General features: G+C 44.5%; 1 protein-coding gene across 1 annotated transcript; it reads right to left on the reverse strand.

Annotated features, from left to right (window-relative positions):
* Positions 1 to 583: 583 nt before the first annotated feature.
* LOC128457449 (putative nuclease HARBI1) lies at positions 584 to 12,199 on the reverse strand. Its single transcript, XM_053442131.1, has 4 exons — positions 11,263 to 12,199; positions 10,837 to 11,139; positions 10,498 to 10,631; positions 584 to 726 (listed from the first exon to the last, which is right to left on the reverse strand). Exons 1-4 carry the CDS (start codon positions 11,964 to 11,966, stop codon positions 584 to 586), a joined length of 1,284 nt encoding a protein of 427 aa, XP_053298106.1. The 5' UTR covers positions 11,967 to 12,199.
* Positions 12,200 to 13,015: the final 816 nt, after the last annotated feature.

The following is a 13,015-nucleotide window of genomic DNA, read 5'->3' on the forward strand; positions in this document are numbered from 1 at the left end:
AGCTTCATTCTCCCCACACAAAAAACTAACCAGAATGGAGGCTGAGGTAGATCTAGTGGATTTTAATTCACCAACCTGTGACTGCAAACCACACCAGCCCCTCTCCATTAGAGACACACTGATGGAAACGTTGCATTTGGTAAACTTACATTTTGCTGCTGCAATATGCTGTTTTCTCTCTCTCTCTCTCTCTCCTTCTCTCTCTCTCTTACATGACGACCTGCACCAATCGTTTTCTCCTTTTGTGCTTCCTCCTTTGTTTGCATTAATATTCACACTGGGCCTTCGAACCTTGAGTCCAGGATTATATAACTGCAGATACGTTCACGGAAACATGCATCCTCTATCAAGTGGTTTTGCAATTTGCATGGAGCCGATCGTGTTGTTTCACAGACGGACCCAATTGTTCCTCGAACCGTGCCACAGCCGGGAGACAGGGGGTGAAAAACCACCGGATTGGTCAGTGACTTGTTGGGCTATAACGCGATCAAACAGCGATGATGATATGTTTTTATTGGGGTCGTTGTGCTGATCGGTTGATGAAAAGCATTTTGGCAGCTCGTGCGTATCAATCAATGGTCGATCACCTACCGGAGGGTGCCGCGGATGCCACGCTCTCTCTGTCGGCTGCAAAGTCCACCCGGTCTGGGGGTGCTTGTTCTCCCGGTCCCCGGTGCTGGGCTCTCCCGGTGCTGGGTTCTCCCGGTGCCCGGTTCTCCCGGTGTCCTGCAGAACCAGAGCCAGGTGTGACCACGATCCCGCCGTGTTGTATTCCCATATGCCGTTGTCGCCTGCGCAAATTACGGATGCTCCAGTGGATGAGTGAATGGATAGCCTGTGTGATCATGTGCTGCCAGCTCTTCTCTCTCTCTCAATGTGTGTGTCTTTGTGAGTGTGTGTGAGTGTGTGTGAGTGTGTGTGTGTGTGTGTGTGTGTGTGTGTGTGTGTGTGTGTGTGTGTGTGTGTGTGTGTGTGTGTAACTGCTCCCTCCGCCCGACTATCTCTCCGCTGCGGCACTGGGCTACGCGGTTTACGGAGAAATCAAACGCGCACGGCTCGCTGGCGAACTTGTGCACCTTATTATGGTAATTAGTCGCCGGGCCGGTCCGTGCCTGCTCATCCGTGGAGCTTGTACACCAAAAAAAAAGAGAAGATGCTTTTTCTCGGCTATATCCGCTGTTTGCTCTGAATAAATTGCCCCGAGACGCTGAGTGTTTTATTTTCTGAAAGAGAGAAAAAAAAAATCCCCAATCAGCCTGGCTGAGGCTGAAGAGGAGGAGGAGAGAGGAGAGCAGAGAAAGACTGGGGCGTAAAGGATGGAGGGGATTAGAGGAGGAGGAGGAGGAGGAGGCTGGAACAGAGTATAGAGAGAGCCTCTATATGTCCTTTGGATAACAGTGAGCTACACGGTGCATATTCCCAAAATCTCTCTTGTGTGCGTTTGCTCTCTGGTTAGTGCGCTCTCTCTCTCTCTCTCTCTCTCTCTCTCTCTCTCTCTCTCTCTCTCTCTCTCTCTCTCTCTCTCTGTGAACTTCCGAGCCATTCAGACCATGCATGTTCACCCATCTATCCTTTAGAGCTGTGTATTCGCAACGACCTCACGATACAATACGTGTCACAATACGATATATTGCGATACAATATGATACATATTGCGATGTATAGTAATACTTTTTTACTGAGAATGTAAACATGGACCTGAAAATACAACTTGATAGTTAAGTCATGTAATATTAATAGCGTGTTACTCTCAGAACTCCGGAGGATCTCCGGCGTTTCTCCAGCTGGCCGCCTCCTTAAAACTTGGCAGGATTTCCAAGGTAGCCGACGTGAGAACACAGCAGCAGATCTTCCGCAGGCATCGACACAAGAATGAAAAAAAAAAGATGTGATCTCCTCAGCAGAGTTAATATCCTATCTACGTGGTACCACCCCTCACCTGACTGCTCTGGAGATGTTAGTGTTGATGTTAAAGGATCTGACCAGAGAATCGCTTGCTGCGTTGTGTCTTGTTAAGAGCAAACTCCGGAGAAATCTATCTATCTATCTATCTATCTATCTATCTATCTATCTATCTATCTATCTATCTATCTATCTATCTACCTACATATATATCTACCTACATATCTATCTATCTATCTATCTCTCTATCTATCTATCTATCTATCTATCTATCTATCTATCTATCTATCTATCTATAAGACCATCACGAGGAATATCTGTGCAGTAGCTTTCTGAAAAACAGTTACCTAGTCATATTGCCTTTTTTGGGGGAATGGTTGATATTGTTTGTTTGCCTCAATGAAAGCTCCGCTCAGTTCATAGCAGCATGTAGGGGCAGGTTGTGATTCTGTGCCACCGTTGTTAGAGTGTTTTGAAAGCGGCCCTCACATTGGTCGGGCATCTGGTATTCAGTCCCCAGAGTGATGTGGGTCGTGGTTTGCTGTGGGAGGACAGAGAGCTGCAAGTGCCCCTGGTGGGCCCTGAGATGAGACCAGCTGCTTACATTTCGGTTGCGCATCACAACACCAACACCAGTGTCAGTTCGAGAGCTCGTGATGGGGCGTGGCACGGCTCCAGCCTCTCTTTCCCCACCTACATGTGCACATGTCAGCGGGCAAAATGTGCTGTTTCCGCAGTTTTGATATTGTTTTTCCCGCCACTCCATCATATTCTGTGAGAAAAGCCAGGTTTGTGATTTGTGTAGAAAAAGCAACATTTTACACATAGATGGCAGAAGTGTAAGAAAAGATCAGTGGCTCCTATAATTACAATGCAGAACATCATCCTCTGACATCTAATGATTCAGCAGGACCTTGACAAATGCAGCTACTCATAGTTTTCGGAGGCGTTGTGCACTCCTGCGCTCGCAGTGCAATTGATGTGGTTTTGTGCACTTCAAATTTATGTCAACGTTTCTCTGGGAAATAATTACTGCAACATCTGAGAGTTGTCAGCCTGACATCAAATTGATAACCTCACAGCTCTTTGAATGGAGAGCAGGAGTGAGTCAGTTTCCAGGAGAGAATGAATTTGGATTACGTGTGGCAGTGGTGTTTGCTCTGATCTGGTGTGTTTGGGAATATGCAGCCTAATAATACTGATCTGACTCATGTGCATGGTGGAGTCACACAGCTCCAACATTTTCATTGAGCTGCCATGTTTTTATAAAAATGAGGTGACAGGTAGTTGGGTGAGGGGGGAAAAGGGAAGGTGCATGTCTCCGTCAAACCGTGTGACAAGCTGAACGTGTGCACAGATGAAACATGTGCTACCGCAAATATACAACACAATCAGTAGAGCTGTCTGCCATTATGTGCGAGTCAACGATCCAATCAGTGCTGGACTCACTCAGGCAGCTCCAGACATGTCCGATGGGCTGGCTGTTGGATGAAATGCTAAGGTGTTTGTAATTTGCCCTTCATTTATTTGGCTGTGTGGCCTGCAAATTGAAACGGTGATTGAACTACCACAGTGGTTGTGTTGTTCTCGCCGATGTCATCAACAGTGTTTGAGTGCGCGACTCACTGTCAGCAGTCGATGTGGTGGTACGGCGGCGTGCACATTCCCAAAACGTGTTAATTAAATTTGCCTGGTTCTTGTAACACAGGCTAACCGGTATTTGCTCTTTTCTCGGGCCGATGACATCGCCGTCTTTTGAAGGCCGCGTGTATCTGGCTCCGGTTATAACCAGCTGTTAAGATCCTTTTGCGATTGAGCAGCTCTCGATCCATCCACTGATCTACTGACTGTACTGCTAAATGTGATTTGCCATTAGCGTGGCCATACTGTAATTAGATCACAGAATGAGAGAGAGCTCTGAGCTTTACATGATGTCAAACACATTTATCTCCAGATGAAAACGCACGAGGTCCGACGGCTCGAGCACATAGAGCTGGAACATGGCGACTCGGGAGAAAACCTCTGCAGTTTGTTGTCGTTCAGAGTCGCTCTGCAGCATTTGGCCCAACATCATTAAGACTTAATGAACAATATGGTGATTGAGATCATGATGTTCAAAGTCACCTTTCCCCCCTAATCTGTAGGAGTGCCCAGCCAGCATCCAGGACCCAGCGATGGAGTGAATCTAATATGTGACCCCCCTCGTGACTCTTTGTTCATCTTCTCCGTCTCCCACTGCCACCGCTCTCCATCGACGCCACGTTCCTCTCCTTATCCTCCCTCGCCATAGCATCTCAGTGGGAGTGGGAGTGTAATTATGCAGTCAGACGGTGTTTACAGACGCAAAAGCGCTTTAATTTATTCCAACAGTTAGCAGTAATTCCCCATTTTAATTTATAGCTCCTCCACCCAGTGGGAAAAGGAGAAAAGCAGATAGCGAGAGCGAGGAGGAGGGGAACATATGGACTTTATATCACGGAGTACAGTAGAGTACAACTTCCACCAGGCATACGCACATGTAATAGCCATCACCATTGGTTTTACTGCACATTCAAGTGGTGCTTTTCCAGTTAGCATCAGATTGTAACTTCTTGCATAATGGGAGGAATAGAAAAAAAAATGGCTGTATCATTTGTAACTGAAAGCCATTGCAGTGTTACTGTTAGGTTATGAGTATCATCCTGTTCTTTTATAAATAAATAATTTCAATCAATCGATAATTCACCATAACATGCATGTTACACTTCTCTATTTCTTGAAAGGGTTTGAGCCTGTTTGGACTGATTAACACAAACACATGGAGCCGCTGCAGCCAAATGTGCATTTACTCCTGTGTTTTATCAACTTAGGCCCTAAAGCCTTTTTTAATGCTGTGAACACTGGTGAGAAAAATGGCATTGATTGCATGCATACCGCCGCCTTACAACAGCCTCTGTGGTTCTTATTGACTTGCCATGTGAGGTTAGTACAAAATCTTAATGAGCGCACAGAGAAAAGAGCGAGTTCGAGAGCCATCACTAAAATGTTAAAGTTAGAAACCTTACAGGAAATGTTGGCTAGTGCAGTCACTAGTAAAAACTGCCTTTTTGGAGTTTTCATTGTGCTGCGGTGATGCTGTAGAGATTCTTCCTTGTCGTTAGTGAGTCCTCCTCAAACAGTTCTACAATATGCTGTCACTTTTGATTGTTTTGTGTAATAGTCTATGGTATTTTTTGTATACATTATGTGTCGCTATTTCAGTGGTATGTTACGAAATCGACACATCTTCAGACCCAAGTTCACAACTTAAGGTAAAAGCTCTGTAATTCAGGTCCACCTAAAGCATTACAGCAACAAAACAAAGCATTGTGCTTTTATTTGCCAAAGAGGAAGGGCTTCTTGTTGTTGCCAGGACAGAGATCGGCACCCATGGCACCCGTGGCTGTCTGTGTCAGTCCAATTTAGAGAAATGAAAAATGATGAGGCAATTAAGTGTGTGAAGACAATTAGATAAACTGTTGGCGAAATATTCGTTCCACAAACAGACAGGAAGAGGTTTGTTTGATAGAGACACTGAATGTCAGAATCCTGGACTGTATCCTCCCCTCCATGATCCTGTTTGCCATCATCATGCAGGAAACTGATGAATCTAAACGCATCCCCGTAATAAACAGTCCTGATTTACCTTTACTCATTCACCTTAGGTTTTCATACATAAAGCAAATTAAAGCGTAACGCAAGAATGAGCCCAAACTGCTGGAGAGCCAAACATTACAGTTAAGCATTAATAGGACCATTAGTAGGAGAGCAAAGTCAAAGCCACAGGGCCGCCGATAATGAACGAAACAAGCCCACGTGCGGTGCCAGAGTGGTCAATGCAAGAGGGGGAAGGTGGAGTGGGGAGGGGTGAGGTTCAGAGGAGAGAGGACATGTAAATATTGGATTTTAGGTGAAATCAGAAGATGCTGATTAAGACCATGACGCTGTCTCCACCAATGATGAACCACTAATGAGGAGCTGATGTGGCGTTGGGTGGAGCCACGGTTCTGTGGCCAAAGGGGGAAAAACAAGCGAGAGAGAGAGAGAGAGAGAGAGAGAGAGAGAGAGAACTAACCAGAGAGCAAACGCACACAAACAAGCTTGAGTCTGCATCAAAATAATTAAGTGCACTTCAGCAAATAAGCTGCATCTGTCACGGGTCACAGCAAGAACCACTCCACGCAGGCAGAGAGTGAGCACGCCTGGCAAGTTTCTACAGTGTTTACGGTGAACTGCATATCAGTGGGTCGTCATGATGAGCCAGTGGGCAACACACACACACACACACACACACACACACCATGTAGCTGTGACCTGCTTTAAAACCCACTGTGAACTTGTCAAATTTCATCTTCCTCTTAAAGAGCCCAGGCGAAACAGAACAAAGCGTGTGTTTATTTGTGTTTATTAAAGACGCTGACAATCCAAAGTGCTCCGTAACAAGATTTTGAAAAGAGACTCAAGATCAATTTTATTTATTACAATTGTTTTCTATTCCCAAAGGACTCTCTCACTCTGTAACGTCAACTTCTGCTCGTATGTGGCTGATATCTATTGCAGGTAATTTGAAGTAAAACATTTTCAATGGAGGCAAACCAAACGGAGCTGTCACAAAAAGATCAGGGATGGGATGTGGTTTGTTCCTATCACTTAATTTAAGAGTACAGGTTTACCCATTATATTTCGTATACAGAATCAAAGATATTGCTCTCCATTTAAAATGTCACCCGGAGGACCCGTCATCATGATGGACACCAACATTAGATACAACTCAACTTGATTCACTCCACAGATTTAGGTATTTTACGCTAAGTAGCAACTGAAAGCCACAAAGCCTCCAGCAGAGATGAGGAGCGAGCTACAGGCCCCTGGCACCACCTCACTCGGATTTCTTTTCATTTTCAAACTCCAAGTCTTCTATCAGATGCACACTCAGGTGACACAGCTTGAAGGTATTAATTGTTTCTTTTTGCAGCTTCATCCGGAGCCAAAACAAAGCTTTGTGTGACATGTGTCGTACTTATTACTACTGTGAACACACGTTGTAAATCAGCGGATTTCCCCCCTCATGCGTATCCATGCATCCGTTATGTATACAGCCTAACCTTTAGAGGGCAGCATGGGGGGGGGGGGGAGCCAATCCCAGCCGACGTTGGGTGACAGAAGACGAGCACCCTGGACAGGTCGCCAGCGTATCACGGGACCATACAAGGATAAACAACCCTTCACACTCATGTTCACAGTCTCCAATTAACCTAACCCCAAATAACATGTCTTTGGACTGTGTGAGAAAGCTGCAGTACCCAGAAATAAACAACTCAGACAGGGGGGGACATGTAGCTACACAAGCCAAACCGGGATTTGAACCAGAAACCTTCTACGGGGTAAACCAACATTTATGCACATTCAAGGTGACATTTCAGAAATCTAGGCACATGAACTGAGCACATGAAGGTCACAAACTGAAACTACCCTCTCTTCAGCCAAATACGCACGCACATGTGCACGCACATGCGCACACACACACACACACACACAAACACACACACACACACACACACACACACACACACACACACACACACACACACCAGTACCTATCATAAAGCTCCTGCAGTCTTTCTGTGTTCTTCTTAAACTCTGAATCTGCAACAGCCCGCAGCCTGTGCAGTGACATCCTCTGCATAACCTCAAACATTTTACACAACAAGACTTGTGTCACCAAAAAGTTTCCACCCATTTGAATGAATTATTGCACAACACAGTTTTAAGAGCTATTTGTCAAATGACTTGGAAACGAAATCTAACGGAAGACACCCACCGCAGCCGTTACTTCACTCAATGCCGGGCGGAGTCATTTGAGGACAGTTCAGTTCTGAAACTCGTCTGATGAAGAATCAGGTGACTGATGACAGTCCCTTCCTGACTGTCATGTTGATCCTGATACACATTTATTTTAAAGAGGTCCAGAAACACTGCAGTGATGGAGTGAGATCAGGCTTAAGTCCAAGTTACAGAGTGGGGATGATTTTTTGGGGGGATGCTGCGGCTCTTCAAACTTTTACAGTCTTTTAGAGAAACCCAGGAATGGAATTAAAAAACAGGTATAAATCACTGCAGAATATTTCCACAAAAACCTCAAGACCGAATACACAGTAAGTAGCTCATAAAGCACAATCAAAGACTAATGTGTGGATAATAACTTCAGCGTTGCAGTCGGCAAAATTTGCAACAGTGGTCCACGTCGCAGCCAGTTCTACTATAAATGGCTCAAAGACTTCTTCATCTTTAAAGCATTTACATATTTGGAATTTAATCAGTAAAAAAAGATTAAAGAAAGACAGAGCAGCAATTCCTCTAACTGTCACATCACTGAACTTAGGAGAGTGAGGAAAGCGTGTGGCGTTCAAAGGACTCCTAATAACTGCCGGAAAATTCATCATCCCTCTTAACATTTTCTGTCTTAAGCAATGGGTAATCAGCACTTGAATTAGAACAAAAGGATATGTGTTATTCTCATGTATAGAAAGGGGTGAAAAACAGGCGTGATGGGAAGGAAAGGAAGAACTGAAAAAAAGAGTCAACAAGCTGCACTCCAAAAGGAAGTGATGCATACAAATAATTTCGACTAGATGAGCAGATTAAGACCGCTGAGCTAAATCCGAAGCAGCTGTCGAATTCAACGTAAGTGACGCGAGCCGCTAACTAATAAATCCTCACTGCTCTGTAGTTTCCCCCTTGCTTGTGGGTTATTATATAATATTTATAAAAGGGATGTTGGTCCCTATCTATTACGTTCTCCCTTGTTTCCCCTACTTCCCTAAATACTCCTGGGATCTTCTTCCAGCCAGTGTTGTTGGAGGCGGGGGGGGGGGATTACTGTAATGCTGGACTCTTTCAGATTGCGGCGGGAGTCAGCGCTTCAGTTATGCTGCTATATAGACCAAGGTAACCCCGGCTCCCTCGCTCCCAGGACTCACCGACCAAATATTTACAGAGGCACACGTTTTAAAACCCACATCGCAGCCATCACTCGTGCCCTGCAGCGGCGGTTGTGAGGTATTGTTGGCACGGAGCAGGCTGGCACAGCGGGGCGAGCGGGTGAGAGAGGAAATGAAAGGAAGGGTGAGAGAGACTCAGGGTTAAGGTGTTTGGGCACAGCGTCAAACACAAGTCTGCGGGGTGAGTAGCAGCAATACGTCAGTTTTTATTTTGTTTTTCTTATTTTCAGTAAATCCCATCTAAGCACTAAAACACTAAAACTCACACGTATTGCCTGAGCCTGACCCATCTTATTCCTTTGTGTCTTAACCCGAATGTTTGCTGTCAGATCTTATTGGAAATGCGGCTATGAGCTACACTGTTGCACTGTATGACATGTGCCTTCATGAACAAGCGGACTGATCAATCGATCCCACTCACACTGTTCTGTATATATCCGGTAAGTCGCTTCGGATAAAAGCCTCTGCCAAATGGCAAAATGTCAATGCAGATGTGAATATACTCAATAGGCGGGGGAAATGGTGTGTGAAATGGATGTATACTGGGTGACTGACTGGTGATGAGGTGCAGGTCTGGTGAGTGCAGTGGCGAGAAGCTGAACAATGGGAGGAAGTGAAACTGGAGTCCAGTGAAAAACTAAATCAAACAGGAAGTGACATGACTAAAACACATTGTCGGTTGTTTCTTCCGTCCACTATTGGTCACTCATAACGGATCGCGTTCATTGTCATTTGATGTGTCACATGAATAAAACTTTGACACATCACCTCATCTGTGAACACCATTTGCATTGGGTGGATTTTCTTCGGCAATGGTGGTGAAACAAAAACTCCCATTATGCCACACTGCTTCATGGCGTCATCAAACCAGGGGCCGTATTCACAAAGGATTTTATCTTAGCGCTAGGAGTGCTCCTAACTCGCGCTAAAATATTTTACGTAGGAGTTTTTTCTTAAAAGTTATTCACAAAGCCTTTGAGACCTACTCTTACTAAGGATAAATCACTAAGAGTGAACTAAGAGTGACGCGCCGTTGCTATGGATGACGTTGATTCTCGTGCACGAGTTTAGAAGCGGTCAGTGCGGTGATTGGTTGTTCAGACGAGCCCACTAAATTACCGAAAAACAAGGAAATAGACTAGGCTAGAAATGAATTCCTATGAAGTAGTTATGGACAGTGCAGTTAGCAGAATACACGCATGATGACAAGTTTGTGCAGACCACGATAATGACGTTGTAGCCTGCACGTTCAAGAGAGAGAGAGAAAGCAAACAATAAAAATACGTAAATTGCTTTCAATCAAGGAGGCAATTAAAAGCACCCTGCAAAATACTATCCAATGAGCATTTTTCAGCACTTAAAACACTTTAAATAACAGCCCATACCATTTTACAGAAGAATTACAATGTGCAACTGGTCAACCCACTTCCCAAAAATGTGTTACAAATTAAATATATATATATTCCCCACAGGAGAAATGAAGATGAAAGTCCAGCTGCAGCATCACATCACACAGCTCTTCCTCTTCTCCCCCTCCTAGCCCTTCCTCTGCCAGCTCTTCCTCTTTCAGCAGCACCTCCTCTCACAGCTCTTCCTCTCCCAGCTGCACCTCCTCTCACAGCTCTTCCTCTTCCACCCCTTTCTCTTCCAACTCTCCCTCTTGGTGCACCCACTGGCTCTCCTCTCCCTCCTGCTGCTGGTACCAGTTCACTGTACGAGAAGAAATTGAGGATGGAAATGAGGGTTTTAAAAAGGCAAAGAAAGGTCCTCAAAGCGAAAGAGTGGCTAATAAAAATGAAGACAGAATATTACAGTCTTAAGATCGAAAAGTTGAAAAATTGAAAAAATAAATGTTATGAACTACACATGTGTGTTGACTGATTTGTGCCAAGGTGTTAAAATGTGCCAACAATACCTAAAATGTGTATTCACAAAGTGATCCCTAAATGCCAGTCCACTCGGTTCCACACGGCCAAATTCATTGTCATGTTGTCGAGCGCCATCATCATCATCATCGGGGTCATCGTCCTCTTCATCGTCATCATCGTCTGGCTGTGGAATGTTCCTCCGCTTGCAGAGGTTGTGTAGAATGGCACATACAGTGATGACTGTGCTTGCCCTCTCTGGGGTGAGTCGTATTTCGCCGTGGAGTACATGAAACCGACTTTTCATCTGCCCAATTCCTCTCTCCACAACATTTCGTGTATGTTTGTGTGCTCTAACATATATGGAGGAAAACGGTAAACAATAATAAATATGGATTTAACAAATAAAAGGCGTCAAAGAGCCAATACGATGTGTTTTACGCATAGGACTAAGCGTAATCTGCGTAATCACTTACATGTTATACTTTAGCTGTGCTCCCGGTTGTGGATTGAGGTAGGGTGTCAAAAGCCACGTCTTGCAGGGATAGCCACTGTCACCCAGCAAGTGACACCCAACTGGTACATGGTGCCTCTCAAAAAGCTGCCTCAGACCGCTCTCCATTAAAATGCGCGAATCATGGGTAGCTCCAGGCCACTTTGCAACAACATCCAGTATGTTGAAATTTGCATCAAAAACAACCTGCGTGTTGATGGAATGCACTTTCTTCCTATTGACGAACACGTCCTCATCTTTTGATGGAGCAATTATTTTTATGTGCGTCCCGTCAATAGCACCGACCACACCGGGCATACCTGCAATCGCCATGAAGTTGGCTTTGATCCTGTGTAATTGTTGAATGTCCAAAGGAAACCGGATAAACTGTTGGATGATATGTGGTCTAGCTAGCGCGTTGATAGTTTGGTTTATGGCACGGCTGACTGATGGTTGTGATATTGCTAAATCGTCGGCATTGCAAAGTTGCATTTTCCCTGTTGCTAAATAACGTAGTGTTACTAAACATTTTATTTCGGGACTAATGGGATTATTCCTGTTAGTCGGGGATGTTATTGCATCCCGCACTAAGTCCACAACAAGTTGAATACCCTCACGATTTAGCCTATATCTCTTGATTAACTCACGGTCTTCCGTTGTCTCCAAAGCATTTCGTCTCGCAGCCATTTTAGGATTCTTTGTGAATAGGTCTTAGTGAGTTAGGAGTCCTCTTGAGGACTTTTAAGCTCTCCTTGACTTAGGTGCTACTTTTAGGCCTAAAATACTTTGTGAATTGCTCTTAGTGAAAAAAGTTAGGAGTCCTACATTTAAGAGTGACACGCCCATTATTTTTAGGAGTTACTCCTAAATTCGGCAGTTAGGACCTACTTTTAGCCCTAAAATCCTTTGTGAATACGGCCCCAGGTCTTTTGTTATTGTTTTGATTGAGAGACGATAAGTGTCTTTCCTGTCTTCATGCTAACAATGATATAGAGTAAATATATTCTATATCATATAGCTATATATATATATATAGGATTCATATCCTCTTTGTTTAGTTTTTCCATGAGCTTTGACAAACAGAACTAAAGTACCAGCCTTCTACTTTACTACCTTTAATAGACTACAGAGGGTGAGTAATTTGCAGTATAAAGCTCATCCAGCACAACCACTGAAGATTCACTGAATTACTTATCAATGATACCGTGTTGATGGTTCCCAATTAATGATCTAATTTTCCACACCGCTGGGCTGACTTAGTGTGTCCCGCAGCATAAGGGACAGGAACACTGGAGGCAGGGAGGATCAAATCACCTCAGATAAATATTCTTCGAGGGGGTGTGAACGAGTATAGAGAGGGACTCCTCTATCCTCTGTCCTCACACTTCACCAGTACCTCCCTTGCATGCACAGTATATTGTTTATAGTTCAGTGTTAACAGATTTAAAAGGAGATTTCAGTCAGGTACAAAATCTGGCCTTTTACTGCAGAAAAAAAGACTAACGTTCAGATGCCTGGTACCAAGTGCTACGAAGAGCGTGTGCTGGTTCAAACCTGTTTCAACCTGCAAACCTGCAAAGAACCGGTTTTCTTTTCCCCGGGCTAGAGCCGGCCTAGAGCCAGGTCATTATGTCACCGTGTACATGACTGTCATGTCTCCACGCCTCAACTCAAAGAACTAGTTCCAGATCAGGCACTCGCTCCAAACTGACCCGGAACTACCTCGGTGGAAAAGG

This window comes from Pleuronectes platessa, chromosome 15 (assembly GCF_947347685.1).
Source record: "Pleuronectes platessa chromosome 15, fPlePla1.1, whole genome shotgun sequence".
In the NCBI taxonomy this organism is placed as follows: domain Eukaryota; kingdom Metazoa; phylum Chordata; class Actinopteri; order Pleuronectiformes; family Pleuronectidae; genus Pleuronectes; species Pleuronectes platessa.

Coding starts and splice junctions, on each gene's coding strand:
- LOC128457449 (XM_053442131.1), bottom strand. CDS start 11,966: ATGGCTGCGAGACGAAATGCTTTGGAGACAACGGAAGACCGTGAGTTA. Junction 10,632..10,836: donor TTTGTGAATACACATTTTAG/GTATTGTTGGCA, acceptor CTTCTCGTACAG/TGAACTGGTACCAGCAGCAG. Junction 727..10,497: donor AGGAAGAGCTGTGAGAGGAG/GTGCTGCTGAAA, acceptor CTGGTTCTGCAG/GACACCGGGAGAACCGGGCA.